At 36.9% G+C, this 20,263-nt stretch overlaps 2 protein-coding genes across 6 annotated transcripts; both read right to left on the reverse strand.

Moving 5' to 3' along the window:
* Position 1: 1 nt before the first annotated feature.
* Positions 2 to 9,394, reverse strand: hprt1 (hypoxanthine phosphoribosyltransferase 1). The gene is made up of 9 exons (XM_081383159.1): positions 9,231 to 9,394; positions 3,938 to 4,044; positions 3,658 to 3,841; positions 3,380 to 3,445; positions 2,665 to 2,682; positions 2,484 to 2,566; positions 1,914 to 1,960; positions 1,202 to 1,278; positions 2 to 932 (listed from the first exon to the last, which is right to left on the reverse strand). Exons 1-9 carry the CDS (start codon positions 9,255 to 9,257, stop codon positions 885 to 887), a joined length of 657 nt encoding a protein of 218 aa, XP_081239285.1. The 5' UTR covers positions 9,258 to 9,394; the 3' UTR covers positions 2 to 884.
* Positions 9,395 to 10,001: 607 nt separating this feature from the next.
* On the reverse strand, positions 10,002 to 19,524 carry phf6 (PHD finger protein 6). 5 transcript variants are annotated; one of them, XR_014031391.1, is made up of 12 exons: positions 19,309 to 19,524; positions 17,220 to 17,380; positions 16,913 to 17,014; positions 16,687 to 16,820; positions 16,546 to 16,592; positions 16,295 to 16,458; positions 16,031 to 16,174; positions 13,984 to 14,088; positions 13,661 to 13,794; positions 11,279 to 11,408; positions 10,984 to 11,121; positions 10,391 to 10,833 (listed from the first exon to the last, which is right to left on the reverse strand). XR_014031391.1 is itself a non-coding variant. In XM_081383157.1 (11 exons), the coding sequence occupies exons 2-10, from the start codon at positions 17,349 to 17,351 to the stop codon at positions 11,279 to 11,281; spliced, it is 1,092 nt and encodes a 363-aa protein (XP_081239283.1). In that variant the 5' UTR covers positions 17,352 to 17,380; positions 19,309 to 19,524; the 3' UTR covers positions 10,002 to 11,121. The 5 variants fall into 5 exon arrangements, 2 of the variants coding, with proteins under 2 accessions (XP_081239283.1, XP_081239284.1); XR_014031392.1 differs by having other exon boundaries at positions 10,391 to 10,860; XM_081383157.1 differs by having other exon boundaries at positions 10,002 to 11,121.
* Positions 19,525 to 20,263: the final 739 nt, after the last annotated feature.

Here is a 20,263-nt window from a genome sequence, read left to right on the forward strand (position 1 = left end):
AAACTCTTTGAATAATTTATTCAGAAAGTTTAAGATTGACAGGTGGCTGAACAACTTTTCATCAGTTTCATTTCATTTTTACACCGTATTCATATGGTAGCATAACTGGTCGTACAAATTTACCATCTAAGGCACCATAAGATTTTTTTTCCACGTTTCATTTTAATCCCATTATTATAATTATGAAGCAAGACTAAAGTAAGTAGACAAATAAATATCTTGATAATATCTTGCAAAATTAAACAATTACGACTAAAAACAAGGAGGTGATATTTGGCTTTTAAATGTCAATAGATTTAAAATGTGATTGAAAAATCAGGTTGCCCTGATTCTAAAGTACATTCACATGTAAAAGCATTCATTTTATGCAGTCTCACTGATTTTTTTATCATAACAGTTTTACACAGCAAATAGTCTTTGGGAAACATGAATGTTCTCCTTTTGCCATCTGAGCAAATCAAATGCATGTTCATTATTGAATAGCAAATCAATATTCTGTTTAATCTATCTAGTCTTTAAACATAAACATCTACCTATAATAACTTGTACAAGTCATTACAATAAATTAAAGGGAATCCTTACAAAATGGTTGTTTAAAACCCCCATTGTAACTAAGAGCAGCAGTCTAAAGGACCTCTATTCTCAGAGACCGAACTGCAAGTGTTTGTGGTTGATAATGTGTGTGGGGCTGCCTGTGGAGGTATAAGCTAAAGTAAATGTAAGGTGCATTGACAGCACACACCTCACCAGAGACCCTGAGTGCAGGACCTGCTAACCTGCGGTGAGCTGCGCTACTAAAAAAATACAAAATGGATATAAAATGAAAACCATATTTAAAAAAATAACCAAATGATACACAGCTAAAGGGGGAAGTTCAGGGCTTCTCATGCTTTGTACTTCTCCTTTCCTGTTTCACTGATGACACAGATGTGCTGCAAGTCAAAATGAGAGAAGTAGTTAGCAGGAATTGCAACACAAATCAAACAGATGTGTGTTATAATGGGCAACTATTTGCAATTTAATTATAAAGATATTCAAAATTATTGCTAAACCGACTAAAAATGGTGTACAAATAATTACAAAGAAACGGCAAGAAACGCATTGAATTAAGCATGCAATTTTAACGTAGAAAGACTAAAATAGTATTTTCTTGGAAAACATACTCCAATAACCTGTTTTTTAGATTTTTTAAGGTACTTACATTTAAATCCCTAAAGTACTCATTGTAGTCAAGTGCATATCCAACCACAAATTTGTCAGGGACCTCAAAACCTACAACTAGAGGATAAAGGGGGGAAAAGAAACTGGAGGTTAATAAAAAAGTTTGTTGAATTGGCAACTTGTACTTCAATGCAGAAAAGTGTGCAACCTTGTGGTCAACAGACAGCATTGCACTATAATGGCCTTAAAGGGATAATTCACCCAAAAATAAAACATTCTGTCATCATTCACTCACCCTCAAGTTGTTCCAAACCTGTATGAGTTTCTTTCCTCTGTTGAACACAAAAGAAGATATTTAGAAAAATGTTGGTAACCAAACAGTTGATGGGCCCATTGACTTCCATAGTATTTTTTTTTCATACTATGGGAGTCAATGGGGCCTTGAGCCATTTTGGTGGCCCACATTCTTCAAAATATCTTTTTTTGTGTTCAACAGAGGAAAGAAACTCGTACAGGTTTGGAACAACTTGAGGGTGAGGGAACCCTTTAAAAGGATCAATAAGAGGAATTTCAGTGGTCAAAATAATTGAGCTTTAGTCTTTTGAGGCTGTTTGTACAACCCTACGAAATAAACACCATGTATTCACATATAAACATGACTTGTAAGAAGTGAAATGAATCCAAACTATATCAAAGCCATTTAGAATTGCATGCCAAAAAAGTCTGGAAAGCTTTTTCAGTAATCCACTCACAGTCTGGTCTGTAGCCAACACTCCTTGGTGTCCTCTTCACCAGCAAACTGCAAAGAAAACGAATGATGGAAATACGTTTAGTATATGAGACCGTAAAGCTTATAAACTCAAAAGTAGGTAGTAGTATCTGGCATTTTTTGGACTTGTGATCAATAACAGACAAGGGAGTTACTACACAGAGCTTAGCAATATTTACCTACAGCTAACAAAGACTGATTCAATAGATCTTATTCAGAGCAGAGCCATGACAGGTATGAAAGCGAGGCTGTGAAGGATAGACTTAACTGTGTTTTCAATGGCATCCGCTGTAAAAAGCAGTGTAAAGCTCCTGGACCACTTATAATTTTCCACAGCTCATGTTTTTGTCTACTGAAATTTCTTGGAAAACAATCCAAAAACACATAAAATAATAGTACAACCCACTGAAGAGATGTATGACTATCCCTCACAGCCTCGCTTTCCTTCCCATTAAAACTCAAAGATGGCGCTGCTGTGAATAAGGTCCATCCATACCTTCAAGACAAACAATCGGAGGCTCATTGCATTTTTATTCATTATATTCATTTGTACCTGGCCACTTTGACCATTTTTGGATTAAACTGCTTGAGAAGTTCGAGCAGGGTCTTCATCGTCTTCCCAGTATCAATGATGTCCTGATGAACGGAGTAAAGATTACACAATTACACAATAACATTTGCTAGATAATACAAGATATTTAAATATATGTTTAAAAAAAAAAAATCACAAATACCTCAACAATCAAGACGTTCTTTTGGTGTCAAAAAGAATGTCAAGAGAAAAGGAGAAAGAGTTTTAATTTTGATGTTTAAGACTGCAAAAACAATATTTCATCACCCACTGGCTGTAACTCATGCATTTTTTGTTTACTGATCATACACCATCGGGTCGGTAAGAATTTATGTTTTTGAAAGAAGTGTCTTATGATCACCAAGGCTGCATTTCCTTCATCAAAATACAGTAATATTGTGAAATATAATTACAATTTAAAATAACAAAATGTATATAAATATGTTTTAAAATGTCATTTATTCCTGTTATGGTAAAGCTGAATTTCCATTATCATTTCTCCAGTCTTCAGTGTCACATGATCCTTCAGAAATCATTTATGCTGATTAAGTGCTCAAGAAACTTCTTATAATTACAAGTGTTGAAAACAGAAACATCTTTTGTAATATTATAAATGTCACTTGATCAATTTAATGCATCTTTGCTGAATAAAGGTATTTATGGACAGCATCTGTGGCACGCTGCCGGTCACCACAGAAATTAATTTAGAAACGTAACAAATAAAACGTTGACAGTGATGTACTTAAATTTTAGTTTTTACAAACTGAGGTCAAAATGTTTTCCTGGTATAGAGAAACGTCACCAGAAAGTCACAGGATAAGATTTTAGACATTATCATAACAATTATCTTTTGAAATTATTCACAGGAAGATGCTTGCCTTTCCTGTGAGCGTGGACAGATCATCGCCGCCAATCACTTTGATGTCACCTGTAGATTGGTCGTTCTGTGATATTTGAAAAAGGGGAAAGCAGGGTTCAGTCAAGACTATGTATGTGTTCTAGTTGCTTAAGTAACATCAACACTCAACTTTGAAACAAGTGTGTATTGCAAAGGCTCAAATTTCATTCATGTTGTCAATAAGCAAAAGAGAGTAAGTAACAGACAGGCCTGGTTGAATCTACATTCAATTAAAGGATGAATAATTATTAGCCGTACTTGGTAACTCTTGAGGCGGATGAAGTCCACTGTCATCGGAATGGAACGATCACTGTTGCGATTGAGGGCTTTGATGTAATCTAGTAGGTCAGCAAAAAACTTGTAGCCCCCTTTGAGCACACAGAGAGCAACGATATGGTGGCCACCCATGTCCTTCAAGATATCTCTGGCCAGACGTTCAGTTCTGCAATGTCAACAGTCTTCATTATTTGCAGAATTTGCAGGTTCATTAGGCAAGACTTCTTGGCTAAGAAGTAACTTTGTTGGATGTGCCTCGTACCTGTCCATGATGAGTCCATGTGGAATATACACTCGCTCCAGGTCAGAAGCATAATGTTTTGGTATGCAGAAGAGGTCCAGGTCATAACCTTGCTCTTCATCACTGATCTAAAATACACAAATGACATCATTCCATCATATCATATACCTGATAGGGCAAAGAACAGTGAGCAGTCTGTTTGATAGATAACCTTTTTATCTAGCAGGATAAACCTTAAATAGGTTAGTAGGTGAAAGGTGATCTTCAACATTACATCCCATTGCCTAACTCTCCTGTTCTCAAGACATCTGGCGATAACATGATGGCATTTGTCTGTAACATTTGAGATTATGTTCTCACCAGAGTGACTTTAAAAAAGCGCATATATTTTCTGAGTTTAAGCAGATACCCAAGTGACGTTCTTAGACTAAACTTAATAGTTAATACTAAACTTATTTTCATGTTCACTAACATACAAAAGCACATGTAAGTTTAACTCTAGTGTGTTGTTCAATTCTATATATTAACTTAAGAAATATGAACTTAAATATTAAGATATGTCACTGCAAGTTCCCTTTAGTTAAAACAGCTCAAACATGCATTTTAGTCTGATACTAGTCTGTGAAACCGAGGGCAGATTTTACTCATTATGTCAGAACTAGTATGCACAGAATCCCATTTCATACCAACAGACAAGCTAAGATCATACGTCAAATCTCCTATCCACTGCTTTGCGTGCATATGTTTAGGTAAAAGACGACAGCCTAAAATAATGCATTCATAAACACAATGAAGTCCCCTTCAAATTATACTATAATCATACTACATACATAGTATCTTTAAAATCTGTGATTCTGAACCATTTTTACTCCAAGGCCCCCCTTCACCCAAGATAATATTGGAAGGCCCTCCTGTCTAGGCTATGTATCTCTGGTATTTCTGTTGTAATAAACAAACTAAAAAAATATGATGTCTGTTTAATGTTGGTACATCTTTATTTTTTAGCATTTTAATTAAGACTATGTTAATAACTAAAATTTAATCATTTTAAGACTTGCTGATTTGGCCCCCTTGTTGAGAATAACTGAATGAAGAATATAAATATAATGTAATATAGTATTTAGAATCCAATTACTGAAAAAGTATAACCTGCCCTGCCATAGGACCTGAGCAGAACCTTGACTGGAAATCTTTCAAAACAGTAGATGTATGTGTAAAACATTTTATTTTATTTTTTTCAAAGGACATATCTAACTGTTCCTCACTGTGGAGGCAAAGTAGAAGCAGATAAATTCCAGAGAAGCAGCAGTAGATTAGCCTGTTCTTTGTTTGTTTTTCTAGTAATAAGTGTTATCACACTGTCCTTGAAGAAGGTTCAGACAAACAATGTGCAACTGTCAGCAGAGGCTCCTCTGGGATCTTCCCTGTCTCTGCTTACTGCTGGTGCCAGTACCTTGAGATTTAAACCCCAAAGCACAATCCACATCAATAGACATGGCTATGATAAGACATGGATTTTAAAGCCTAGTATGCAATGGCTGCAAGCCTAAGTTTAGTTTCTCATGCTGCTGCTGCTGCTGCAGGAGTGCACATTATGCAAGTCGGTGTGCTGTCAGATCTAGTGAGCCATATTTCACACCAGTAAAATTCCTGCTTTAGACTCACATGCATGTCACATGTCTTTCCTCAGCTCTATCAGAATATTGAGCCAATTTTCTCAATTAAGGAATGCTACCTGGGGCAAGTAAATTGGCAAAAATTATTTCAGCCCTTCAGGTGACAGAATTCCCTGAGTATATTTATCTAACTTTTTGGGTACTGACTATCAAACAAATCATAAATATGGTCCACATGACTTGTGCACTAATAGTACATTGTAATCCTAATGGTAGAGACCTTTTGTGGCAATGTTTTCCATCTTACAATACTTTAGGAAAAGTAGCCCTGAACAAAATTAGCCAGACTGGTCTGTTTAAAGGAGAACTCGGCAACTCTAGTGAACTCTAGTCACTTCTTCGCTGATTTTCTCTTTTGTTGTCGCATGTTTTCCCCACGAGCTCCCCTACAGCTGTGGGGGGGGGGGGGCGTATATTTCACAACACGGTCGTAAAAAACTCACTTGCGGCGGCCTCCTCCCCCTCTCTACCGCTGCTCATGTGCGTTTGTTTTGATCGGAGCAAGCCAACTGTATCGTTTGGAGCTATGTCTACCGAGGTGGGTAATCTGGTAATACATCATACATGAGTGTGTGTTTATGTCGAATTGCCGTAAAGCAATTTGTGTTTCGCGCTCGTTCTCGCTTCTCACGAGACTTCCAATTTCTATCTTGCCGGGACGGTAGTCCCCAAGTTGCAAGGTTGGTTTTCCGCCTGGGAACGCTGGGGGGAGCGGGGAAAGTCACCAATATCACCAGAACAGGTTGTTTAACCATCCAAATGATTTCTAGACAGTTTTATTAAGTTAAAAAAGTTGCCAAGTTCTCCTTTAACTCATTCGCAGTTGTTAACAGTTAACCTTCCGGTGCAACTTTTCAGCAAAATGACATAGACTTCGGTGTGTTCCTCACACAAATGCTTCAGAAGACCTGTAATAAAGAACAAGTCTTTTAAACTTTTTGGTGACGTTGCATACTTTTTTAGGCTTGACACCTTCACTCGCCATTCATTGTCATTGCATGGAAATGGCAGACCAGGACAGTCTTAAATTGATTGAAACGACAAGTGTGAGGTCAAAACTGACCGAGATTACAAACAAAATCTGTGAACTGTCCCTTTAAGAATTTACCACACCTTTTGATTAATTAATAAAACACAAACACAAATTACAAAGCACTGGATTGGTCTGTCTAAAATTATATCCTCAAGATAATATCTTAATTTAGGGCAGAGGAAGAGGATGATTAATTCCCCTTAGTCATTCCTTTTGGCACACTAGGGCACAAATCAGCACACTGCACACAAAACACCAAAGGGCCGTATACAGGGGTTTATAATTACAGAGGTTGCTACATTGAGTTTGCTAGGGGGTTTCAGGGGCAATTAGTAACAGTCTTTGTAACAGGACCAATTAGTAACATTTTACAATAAGGTATCATTAGTTAATGTTATAACATTTTCAATCAACCAAGAACATTTTCAAATCAATATCGGTTTAGTCCAGAAGTAAAAATGTTTACGTTAAACAAATGTTTAAAGTGGTGGTATAATGCCCTTTTCACAAGATGTAAAATAAGTCTCTGATGTCCCCAGAGTGTGTATGTGAAGTTTTAGCTCAAAATACCCCACAGATATTTGTATAGCATGTTAAAGTTGTCACTTTTTGAGGGTGAGCAAAAACGCACCGTTTTGTGTGTGTCCCTTTAAATGCAAATGAGCTGCTGCTCCTGGTACAGGGGGCGGAGCTTCAAGAGCTTGTGTCCTTTTACCTCACACACACACACTGAAATTTTCAACATTGTTGAATGTAACATGGGGTTTATGTAAATTTAGGGTTGGTGATGTCACTAAAGCAAATATCTCCCTTTGCTTTGAACTTTGAGCTTTGTAACTTTTCAGATGTTGTTTATGCTAAACAGCAACATTACACACTAACTAAAGTTAGACAAGTGAAATCATAATCAACCACCCCTTTAAAAATATAGTATATTAAGTCTGTAAGTAGCCTATTATTTAAGTATTTGGTGTTGAACACTGAGGCGAATAAAAAATCTGAATGGCTGTTTGAAATATTTAAAGGAAAACTCCGACTTTTTGGGACTTTAGCTTATTCACAGTATCCCCCAGAGTTAGATAAGTCCATACATACCTTTTTCATTTCTGTGCGTTCTGTAAGTGTTATTTGACGCACCCACCGCTAGCCTAGCTTAGCACAAAGACTGGATGTAAATGGATAAGGTAGCATACTAATCCCAATAAGTGACAAAATAATGCAAACATTTTCCTATTTACATGTTGTGATCTGTATAGTCACAGCGTGTACAAATAACAAGGCTATATGAGACAGAGACCATTTTTAATCGTATAAATACTGGGAACTATATTCTCACTAGGCGTAGGAGCACAGCTTAATCAACAACAGGGCGTCTTGTGTTCTGCGCTAATCACTCCGCCCAAGTAGCCACTCCGCCCAAGTAGCTGTGCTCCTACGCCTAGTGAGAATATAGTTCCCAGTATTTATATGATTAAAAAAGGTCTCTGTCTCATATAGCCTTGTTATTTGTACACGCTGTGACTATACAGATCACAACATGTAATAGGAAAATGTTTGCATTATTTTGTCACTTATTGGGATTAGTATGCTACCATTATCCATTTACATCCAGTCTTTGTGCTAAGCTAGGCTAGCGGTGGGTGCGTCAAATAACACTTACAGAACGCACAGAAATGAAAAGGGTATGTATGGACTTATCTAACTCTGGGGGATACTGTGAATAAGCTAAAGTTCCAAAAAGTCGGAGTGTTCCTTTAAATGTTCAGGAAAATAAAGTAGCACAGCTGCTTTGTTTACGGACTACGGAGTTACAGGGGTAACGGCTGAATATCTGCTGTTTCATAAGTGCCATATATTGTCAGAGAGATGTGCGTTTTCATTCAGTCTCCTTGACTTCGTCAAGAATCACAAACCCTCTTGAGTAGGTACTTATTTTATAATTATATCTCAAACATTTTGACATTGATGATTTGACCGCTGTCAGCTCAGATGTGAAGGTCTGTTTTCTTGGCATAGTGCAATGTACGCAGCATTTATTTTACAACCTTTCTTATACACATCGGAAAAATACTGAGGTCTGGACCTTAGTGGTTGGTATGGCCCTGCAAGCGTTACATTCATCAATTTATAACAAACAAAATTCCAATCTAAAACTAATTGCGCACTTTTCGACCTGAACGCGCAACACGTACATTAACAGATTTCATCCGATTATCAAGGCATTGATAAACACTGAAATCAAAATACAACCAAGCACATGCAGCGTTTAATCGAGTGAAATTCCTGCTCGTTTAACTGATCGTGCGTGCAGAAATGAACTGGCTGCCTGCATCCTCTGTTGCTGCATCACATGTGCCATGCGTGAAACGCGTGCTCTCCTCCCAGGCCCCTATAGTTAGACCTCATGGAAATATTTATAAATCACTAACGTTAAATACTTTTGTATATGCAATCAGGATAATTTCTAGGAATAAAAGGCATATAGGAAGAAAATATAGTTTTATCGCCAAAACAGTTATGAATTATTTACTTGTGTACAGTGACTAATCCAGTGTTGCGCTGCTACGGTGTAAATGATTGAAGACACTTGTGTACTGTGACTTACCACGATACAGGAGCTGGTAGACGCCATGTCCGTCCCGACTGAGTAGCTGACGTCCTCGACTCCGATGAGAAATGCAGGGAGTTATTGTTGTCCTTCCTATTTTTCAATTTCGCCTTTAAAGGACTGAACGAACACAATTTCTATCTTCCGCACACTGTGGGTGTTTTAACATTAGAGGGGGAATAGAGCCTGTCGACCAATCAGCGTTCAGCAGTGAAAATGCCTTAAAGTGACAGACCATCAAATTAATCGTCAAAAATGAATAACGTTATTATGAGTAACGTTACGTTACGAAATGCCATCGCCCGGAAATTATTTTTTGCAGGGTGGTATGTTTTACAACTATGTTAATGATTATTTTATTAGTTTATTATGCAGGTATTGCTATTACTTTCATTTGCATAGGCCGCCGGCCTAACACGGGATCGTTCATTTCAGTGCGCCGAAAGTGTAGTTAAGTGTAACGAAAAAAAAAGGCACGTATAATTAGTAGTAAACAGTATGTATAGCGTAATTTCATGCAAATAACCATAATCCAAACCCTAATCCTAACACTATATTAAGTACATGTTAATTAACATTACTCAGTACTTAAATGTAATAACACTGTAACAGGGATTTCAAAAAGTAAACAAAAAATCTATTAATGACTGTTCAATGGACTGTGTTCTTTCTGAGCAGTAACAGTGGAAATGCTCAGGAGTTTAATAATATAGTAAAGACTTGAAACTATGCATCACAGAAGACTCTCTCACACATACACATTGTTTTCATGTGTTATGGGGACTCTCCATAGACAATGATTTTTTATACAGTATTATATATATATATATACTGTAAAAACTGTATTCCATCCCCTAAAACTACCCATCACAACACTTTATGCATTTTTACACTTTTAAAAAACATCACTTTGTATGATTTCTTTGCTCTTTTCCTCAAGGGGACCAAAGGAAAAAAATGGACAAGGCCCCACAAGGACAAGGATTTTGGATATTGCTATCTTGGTGGACATTTAGTCTCCATAATGTAGTGTTTACCAGGCCACACACAGACTGGAGTAATAAGTGTGACTACTGCATCCTGAAAAGAAATCCAATTCATTAAAGCACCTAAAACGAATTATTATAATATATTCTATAATATATTTAGTATTAAATAAAAGTATAAACATTTAATTTTAATTCATAGTTCAACCTCCAAACAATAAGCATCTGCCTTTCAGAAGGACTCTTATTTTGAATTGTTGCCACCAAATGGACAACAGAAAACACAAAGCATTATTTAGAGTTGCATGTAGAATATGTGCATATACAGAAAAAAGAAAGACCACCACGTGAGACAGAGTAAAGAAAAGTGCATGCTAGCCAATGTTCTTTAATCCTGATCTATACTATAAAGAAAACCACAGATATCCAATATTACTCATGAGTATAATACAGTAATAAAATATAATACATGTTGCAAGAGAGAAAAAAGAGGTAAAGACAGTTTCATGAAGGAGAATTACTTTGAAAGGCTTATTAAACGTCATGGTTTGGAGGAGATGCACTATAAACAGTCGACGGGGGGAGTTGCTTTCAGAGTGGGTCCAAAGAGGAAACTGGAGGTGCAAGCACAACAGATGACACTGTTCCAGCCATCCAATCATATGGTTTTAAGCATTAATATACCATGTTTAAATAAAACCTATCCAGCTAAGTTATGGTTTACACTGCAGTAACATATCGATATCATTTGATATTGAACTTACATTCTCAATGTCCATGAAATACTGTCAGAGACGAAAACTATTGTGAACTGGCCCCTAGTTTCTAATTGAGCATTATACAAAAATATTTCTTTTATCCCCCATTGTATCACGTCTTCATCTTCCATCTTCATTCACCTCCTGAAAAAAGACAGTACTTCAATCTTGGTCATGTCCACCGATCACGTTCAATGATTTTAAAATACTACATTGCCAGTCCTGAATAATTATCAAACACAAATTCTGTCATGACAGACTGAACAAATCACACTGTATCAAGAACATCACAGAGTCTCACCTAGTTGCCATTAACCTGCGATGGAGGATCTGCTCTGTTGTCAATAGCAGCTTTCTCTCTACTGCGACTCTCCCTTTCTTCATCTTCCTCATCCCTTTCCTCATTTCCACTGTGATTCTTACAATAAAGCCTGGTGAAAACAACATAAAAGTTCTTGTTATACTGCAATACAACAGCACACGTCATCACTGTAGGGCTGGGTGGTATATCGATATATTTAATAAATGATATAGACTGAGGCAATTCAGTTTATATCGACATACAGTAGTTTGATATTAGGAGCGTATTGAAAAAATAGCAGACGACAGAGTGAGTTGCTGTGGGGAAAGTGCATAATCCAATTTGTCCTAAACACGAGACACGATTTATATCAAGGGGCGTGTTAACAATAGTTAACACGTGTAGTTTAAATCGACTTGATGCTCTGACGGATACCTGTGCTGTTTATTGCGTTTGAGATGTGGTGTTTTCCTCAGTGCATAACTTACATTTGACAGGTATATTCTCCATCTGTAAATATTAGAACGATAAGCACATTTGTCTATTTTGCTGTTAGAAGGGGACTGGTGTTATGCAAGCAAGTCTCTGCTAAACTTCACAGACTTCAGTGAAATCACGCCGCCGCACGAATGCGCGCCAAACAGATGGAGCGCAAGAATTCTGAATAATAAAATATTTGTTGTTGGACATTAAATGTGCCATATGTAGAATTTTAAACCTACAATTGTAGTTTTATGATAGCAGTGCTGCAACTGTAAAGTGACTACTGTCATGGGATAATCAAATGAAGGCTAATATAATTACTAAGCTCAGTTGAATGTGTGTTTCTCTTACCAGTTAACATTTAGTTTGTGCTTTTGATTTGATTTTTTAATTTAGTGATTTTAACTTCTTTTAAAGGAACACTCCGACTTTTTGGGACTTTAGCTTATTTACAGTATCCCCCAGAGTTAGATAAGTCCATACATACCTTTTTCATTTCTGTGCGTTCTGTAAGTGTTATTTGACGCACCCACCGCTAGCCTAGCTTAGCATAAAGACTGGATGTAAATGGATAAGGTAGCATACTAATCCCAATAAGTGACAAAATAATGCAAACATTTTCCTATTTACATGTTGTGATCTGTATAGTCACAGCGTGTACAAATAACAAGGCTATATGAGACAGAGACCATTTTTAATCGCATAAATACTGGGAACTATAATCTCACTAGGCGTAGGAGCACAGCTACTTGGGCGGAGTGATTAGCGCAGCACACGAGAGGCCCTGTTGATGGTTCCGTAAACAAAACAAACATGACTAACTAGCTAGTAGCGAACGTGACTCGTGATCATGGCTGACTTTGAGGAATTGTCCGAGAATTTTTACTGGGTATCAAACCAAGATCCAGAACCATATAGTTTTGAGCCAGAATACACAGACGAGGAGTTACAAACTTTGGAAGCTGTAAGACAAGATACAGCGAACACCCATGATTGTAAACTATAAATTTACTATCTAGTAATTGCTGACTCTATTACTCCAACTCTGAGCGAACTCTCTGCTCCTCACCACAGGGCGTCTCGTGTGCTGCGCTAATCACTCCGCCCAAGTAGCTGTGCTCCTACGCCTAGTGAGAATATAGTTCCCAGTATTTATACGATTAAAAATGGTCTCTGTCTCATATATCCTTGTTATTTGTACACGCTGTGACTATACAGATCACAACATGTAAATAGGAAAATGTTTGCATTATTTTGTCACTAATTGGGATTAGTATGCTACCTTATCCATTTACATCCAGTCTTTGTGCTAAGCTAGGCTAGCGGTGGGTGCGTCAAATAACACTTACAGAACGCACAGAAATGAAAAAGGTATGTATGGACTTATCTAACTCTGGGGGATACTGTGAATAAGCTAAAGTCCCAAAAAGTCGGAGTGTTCCTTTAAAAAGCATTTTTTCTGTTTTAATATTTTAATGTTGTTACAATGTTAGAATGTATTGTATTTTTGGCACATAATATATATAGTATAGCCTACATGGTTACATTTCACTAGATTTGTTTTCATAGCCTTCAATATGAATATTGTTTGTAGGACAACATTGTGAAACAGCGTTTCTTAAAATAAATATAATTTTTCTTTTTAAACCCAAAAAGAAAAGAAAAAGTAGAAGATATAGTATATTGTAAATAGCCATAAAAAATACAGAGATATGATTTTTTTTTTTTTTTTTTTCATATCACCCAGCCCTTGTTCACTCTCCTGATGGTTTCAGTGTGTATACAGAATGTAATAACCATTTGGAACAAGAGTCAAATCTTATTCCGGCCAAAATTATATTACCAGGCTATTTATATTTGTATAATAAGGAAAACAAGCAGTCAATAGTTAGAACATACTTGTAAATGCCTCTAGCCATATTCTCTATGTATTTGGCCTTGTCTTCCAGGCCACAGTGATAATGGTAGGTTTTCACGCAGGCTTTTATCTCACATCCAATGGTGGCTCCAAGCTGGGTACAAAGTGTGCATTTCTGAAATGACCAAAAATACATTAGCTGACTTTGAATTAATATAATAACCAAATCATACAAAAAAAAAGAAAAAGAAAAAAATATATATTTTCTGCTGACCATGGTGTAAACCTATATTTAGTTCACATTCTTATCAGTCAGCAATATAGTTTAGTATTTCTATATTGAATTAAATTTAGAAAATTTCACCATTCTTTTTCCTCTTTTGATTTCCTGGATAACCGTTTTAATGTCAAAGTTCCCAAATTCAGCACGCGAGGTGGTAGTTAGCTGGACGGTACCCGAAGAAAAAAGCTGTGACAAAAACAGAGAAAATAAAAGACGTTTTAACGGAACAGGCTGAATCAAACTTTTCCAAACCTAAAATAAATCTAAAAATAACATGGAGTAAAATACTTTTTCAGAACTAAATATCTTGAGTATTTTGTTTAAAAATACAAAGATAAAAAAAAAGTATATAAAAAAAAGGGTTTGTTTAAAGGTTCCTAATTTTGTTTTTGAGCTCTCCTACAACAGGCTACAAAGCTAAAAAAAAAACAACACTTAAATTTTCTTATAATATGCATTGCACATCCCCTTATTTGAGTCTGAAAATGGTTTGTTCGACCGGGGTGCAATAGTTTACTTATTTGATCATTTACTCAATTATTTAATTCGTTTTATTATTGCGGAAAAATGGTCATCTTTCTATCATATTGAAGTCACGTCGAAAAAATTTCACCCAAAAGGCGAGCCCGTGGATATCACGCATGCAATTTGCATACATTGCACGAGAGTTATGCCAGTCTAACCAGTCAATTTTTCCCTGAAAGTTAAAGTGAAAGAGAAACCGAGCTTTCGGCATCTGATGCTGGACGCCGCATTTATTCTCTCAGACACGACGAGAGCTGAATCTACCTTAGTGCTGATAACGGTACATCAATTATCTTAATTTAGTGGCTGAATATTTTTGTTTTAAGTCTGTGTTTGAAGCTGCTTTTGATTTTCATCGATGACTGAATATTGTTCTGTGTTCGGACATAAAGACTGTTATTAGGCCTATATAATTTTAGTAATAATAATGTTAATAATAATTTGTATTGTTATTTGTGGCATTCAAATATTTGGTTACACTTTATTTTAAGGTGCCGTTGTTACACTGTAATTATACATTTAAGTACTGAGTAATATTAAAGCCACACCGTGGACTTTGTGACCTAAAGAGTTGACGCATACGAGATATTTTAAATGATTCCTCAGCCCAATATACAGCGTTTGACACTATTAATGCTCCGAGCGGGGCTGCCCTCTTGAAATACCGCCTATGTAAGTTTGGAGGAGACGGACCGTCGTTGAACAGGTCATGTGACCTGGAGAACGTATCGCTTTACGGCCGTCACGTGTCCATAGGCTCTGATATACTGTCTTCTAGACTTTCGCGACAGTGCTGCGGCGCTTGTGGCCTCTAGGGGCGCTAGACGTGAAAGTTCCAGGTCTATTGCCCCTAGCGTCCGCAAAAGTTTCGCGGTGTGGCTTTAAGTAACTACATGTACTTAGTAAAGGGTTAGGATTAGGGTTTGATTTGGTTTAGGGTTAGTTTCTAAATAATTTCTAGTTATTACTTTAGTAACTACATGTAACATATGTTACAATGACACTGTAAAATAAAGTGTTACCAAATATTTTGTTAATGTGCTATGGAAACAAAACAAAATGCTGATGAACAACGATGCAGTTTTCCCTTTGGCTCAAACAACAACTGTATACAAATGATGCGTCTCTTTTATAACAAGCACTCTTGACAATTTGTGAACATTCATTGAGGAGTCCTTAATCCTCATATGCGCGTGTCGGTTTCGCAGTATGGTTATGTGGTGATGTCGTTATGAAATTAGGGAATGAATTGTACGTCCTAATATTAATTTGATAATACTAGACTGATAATAATAACAACAACTATATTACTACTACTACTATTAATTTAATACATTAATGGGAAAACCAGCCAATTTTCACCTTGATATAGTCAAAGGCATTGGCAATATCTCTGACTATCGTCAATACACGATACTATCGACTATCGGCACAACCCTAGCAATAACTTTATTTGCTGTGCACTTTGATCTTTAAATCTTTGCAGATCTTTTACATTCACAAACAGCTATATTACACACTGCATGAAAGGTAATATTTGAAAAAGCATAATAGGAGCAATTTAAATACGATCCATTGTTTTTCAGGATTGAAGAAGCCTCACCATGCATTTGTAGTGAGCAGCCACCTTCTTGGCATTGTCCGAGTGGAGCACACCCCGCGTTTCATTCTCTTCTTCACCGGCATGACAGAAGCCACAGCGAAAGCCTGAATCACTGGGGCTGCCTCTCAGAGGGGACCGGTCTCGCTGTGCCACACACAAGCACATGACAAATTAACACATGCCAACCACTGATATTCTGAAGCTTGTATCAAGTCAAAATAAATTGAGTTATTAAGAAGAAAAAAAGTAGATAAAGTGGCTTACATGTGAGGAGCTCTCTGTATCATCATTGCCTTGTGACGAGGTGGATCGAGTGTCATCTGACTGTCCGCGCGACACACCTCTGATTCTGCTTTTCTCGAAACGCCCCCTTCCCCTGCTCCTCGGCGGAGATGAATCCGAATCATTGGCTGGAACTTCCTGTTCATCTGGAATAAGAGCAAATCGATGATAAACGCAATAGTCCACAAGCAGGTTAGTGCCCAACATTAAAGGACATAGAGACGACTAGTTACCATCACTGCCATCTTGAGAGGCATCTCTGTGTTTGCGACAGTAAACACTAATTTTCAAGAAAAAAGAAAAGAGAAAAAAAGTCTCACATAGTTATAAAGCATATGCAGTTCTGCGATAAGCAGCATCGTCAATATGCTTACAGGTAGATGCCTTGAGACGGATTCTCCTTGGTCTGCGCCTTGTCCCATAGAGCGCAATAATAGTGATACGTCCGCCTACATGTCTTTACATCACAGCCGATGGTCGCCCCGGGCCGATGACAGGAAGTGCACATCTGAACAGGAAATCAGCAGGTGAGATAGAAAAGCTGTATGTTTGCTCTCTATTTTTAGCCTAAAGGAACAACTGAATTTTATGAGAGCTTACTAGTTTATTTCCTCTTTTTATCTCCTTCTTCACATCTTCAACAGAAAAGCCTCCAATGTTTTCACTCTCCGAGTGAGATGTGACCAATGCCGATGAGAAAAGCTGAGTAAAGTCAAATGTTAGACATGCAATGTGTCAAAATATATACTTTTTATAGATGTTATAGTCACAACACATGTGATGCTCAATATTCATATTCTCTGAGATCAGTTTTGTGAAACTAGGCAAATAAACGTATGGATAAGAGCTGTTTTCATCCCTTTTTACAAATATAGAAGAAAGCTAAGCTAGTGGACAGCTAACATACCATGCACTTGTGGTGAGCTGCCACCCTGTGGTTCTCTGACACCAGTAACTGTCCACACTCTTTATCTCGGTTGGTTCTACAGAAGGCACATTTTCGAAGACGTGCGGAAGCTCCTTTTCTCTGTCCTGACATGACCAGTTTTCACACACTCCACCTCTCCTCTGTTTTGAAGACAAAAACAAAAAAAACATTGCAATTGCCCTGCAGTGTACAGGTAGGAAGAGCAAAGATCATTTTTGTGGTTCAGATCTGAAGAAATAACTTTCTACAGTTTGTGTAAGTATATAGAGCAACAGATGGTTAAATGCATGTTTGGTTGTTTGTTTTTTTAGTTATTTCTGAAACTCCTACATTTGTTATTGAATCACTCTCTATATGAGAGAAAAATATAGTTTAGACAGATGGTTGTAGTTAGTTTGCTTATGCAACTCAGTTATTAAACTAATTTGTTTGCTTTGAAATTTCCCCAAAAAGGAAATGCATGACCCGCATGACTTAAACTTCCTCCAAATGTCTAGTATGAACATGTTTGATGCTAATATTCTCACGAAAAATCATTTAAATATTACATCTACATAAAAAAACACTTATAGAAGAAATAAACAGAATCACAGTTTTCCAAAATCTTTTCAATTTAGAACTTTAAATAGAAATTACACACAAAACGTATTTTTTTTAGTGCTGTACTAATTAGATGATTAAGACAATTTAACACATTTAGCAAAATGTATATAATTGTTTCATTTTGCGTTCTACATAAATTACTACTAAAAATCACTACTAAACAAAACAAAAAAGCAAATCTGTTTTAAAAGTGAATATCAAAGCTTCATATTATTGGAAATATAAAACAAAATGATGTCTATATAATGCTACGGTTAAAATTGTGTTAAATAAATGTGTTAATATACATGAAGACATAGTTGCCTTTATAGGCTATTTTAGGAGGGGGGTCCCCTCGCAATGGGGATAATTGTATTTGGGGGTCCAAAAAGTTTGAAACCCCCTTATTTAACTACTTAAAACTTGATGAACTGAGATCTTCCTATAAGCATGGTGTAGTAGACTGTATGGTTTAAGTACATATGTCAACAAGTTTATCGCTTGTGGAAAACAAATCTCTCTATGACGGAAAAACCGTGCGAGCATACGACACACAAAACCTGTTAATACAACCTTGTGGTGACTACACCATTTTATTGGCATTACAATAATGTAGGAAAAGTACATGGGTGGCGTATTCGAAACACTGCATTGCCAATAGGCAGCTCTGACCGAGTTCACAAAACAGCCCCAGCGCGAGACGGCTAACTCATCAGTTTCACCCAAAACTGAAAAATATCGAGATTTCGCTGGTACGATTATCTATTCATCATTCATATCGTGTTTTGAGATGGCTGGCGTGTTGTTCAGAGTCGCGATGGCTTTACCCGCCTTCGCACAACAGAGAAGCTCATCCGCTGCCATGATAGCCGAGAAGCTGCTCTCGCGCTGCAACATAAACAGCAGCAACGCAACACCGCGCGACACTCTGTATCCACAGAACAGCTGATACAACCTGCCCAAAGTCTCAACGAACCCCTCTAAAACACACAAGGAACAACACGGCATCCCTCACACCGTTTTCACAAATAAGGGAGGAGGAGGATATACAGGCCCACGACAAAGCTCTTGTTTCGCTTTTAACAAAACTCTTTTACTTTCCATTGAATATGAACTAATATCAGACCGAGTCAAATCTGGGGTCCACTTCAAATTATACAAAGATGTGTATATCTGTGTAAGTGTAGCCCATTAAGGCCCACATCATACGGTGGCTAAAACAATACTGATGAGGAAAAACTGTGAGCAAATATTTTAATCTGAACTTCTGGGGTGAATGTAAGCCATAATTTGGTTTTTATAATACATTGTTCGCTGCGGGATCAATTTGCCCGCTTCACATGGGGAGACCCGCCATACGAAAGGTATTTACATATCGCAGCAAAAAGACGAAGCTAGTTCCGACAATTGTTCCACTCACCCCCATTGTTTTCCTGACTGTAAACTGTACATTGCAGTGTCTTAGTGACATATCGTGAGCTCTTACCGCTGCTGTGTTGAATGGGGACAGATTTATAGTGGCTGCGAGCGCGTGTTCTCGCTCTTCCTCTCGCTGAGCTTTGAGTGCTTCTGCTTGCAAGTTCTGCCTCTCACCATTGCGAGGCGTTCAAGTGACGTCGCGCACTGCAAAAAGCATGTTTGTCCGACATTGAAGGCATACGCGCACGCCCCTTACGTAGCCTACTGTGGTCACCGTCAAGATAGCTTGAGGAATAGGCCTAGACGAGCAAATATACAGATGAGTTGCATAATGGACTGACAAAATGCGGATGGTGTGTGGATAACATTTTTATAAAATTGAATAATTTACACATAAATATTAAGCATGAAATATTAACCCAAATATGATCATCCCTGTGTAAATTTATAATGCGTCCGTCTTTTATGAACACCCAATTTTCACACAGAAAATAATAATATTAGCCTATTAATCTAAAATTAGTTTCAGTTAGCCTACATTATTATATTCTACTCACTGTAGTAATGTATTGTTATATGTATTTTTTATTTTTTTGTTTATTTACTTAATTTGAATCAAATTTGTATTTATTTAGCCTATATTAATTATTTATTTGATTAATTTTAATCTAGTTTAGGCCCGGTTTCACAGACAGGGCTTAGATTAAGACAGGATCAGGCCTTAGTTTAATTAGGACATTTAAGTATAGCTTTTTTTAAACTTTTATGTGCATCTTGAGACAAAACAATGGCACTGACAATTTTAGGCTTAAGTTTCTTTCAGTTAAAACAGATCAAACCAAACTCTGTAAAACCAGGGGTATATCGAATAGATGAATAACTAAATAATAATTTTTATTTTAATCACATTTTTTTATTTAGATAAAATTTTCTTATTTGCCAATTTATTTGAATACAATCATTATTATTTATTAATTTATTTTGTTTTTACAGTTTTTCTCTAGCCTATTCCACAGAGCCTC

This window comes from Scardinius erythrophthalmus, assembly GCF_964197995.2.
Source record: "Scardinius erythrophthalmus genome assembly, chromosome: 13".
Classification (NCBI taxonomy): domain Eukaryota; kingdom Metazoa; phylum Chordata; class Actinopteri; order Cypriniformes; family Leuciscidae; genus Scardinius; species Scardinius erythrophthalmus.

Bases quoted from the DNA above. Each gene is read 5' to 3' on its own strand.
- hprt1 (XM_081383159.1), bottom strand. From the start codon at position 9,257: ATGGCGTCTACCAGCTCCTGTATCGTG. The intron at 3,446-3,657 runs GTACGGCTAATA...CAAATATCACAG, and splicing joins TCCGCCTCAAGAGTTACCAA to AACGACCAATCTACAGGTGA. The intron at 933-1,201 runs GTAAGTACCTTA...TTTGACTTGCAG, and splicing joins AGTACTTTAGGGATTTAAAT to CACATCTGTGTCATCAGTGA.
- phf6 (XM_081383157.1), bottom strand. From the start codon at position 17,351: ATGTCAGGACAGAGAAAAGGAGCTTCCGCACGTCTTCGAAAATGTGCC. The intron at 16,593-16,686 runs GTAAGCATATTG...CTTGAAAATTAG, and splicing joins CCGTCTCAAGGCATCTACCT to TGTTTACTGTCGCAAACACA. The intron at 16,459-16,545 runs GTAACTAGTCGT...CTCTTATTCCAG, and splicing joins CTCTCAAGATGGCAGTGATG to ATGAACAGGAAGTTCCAGCC.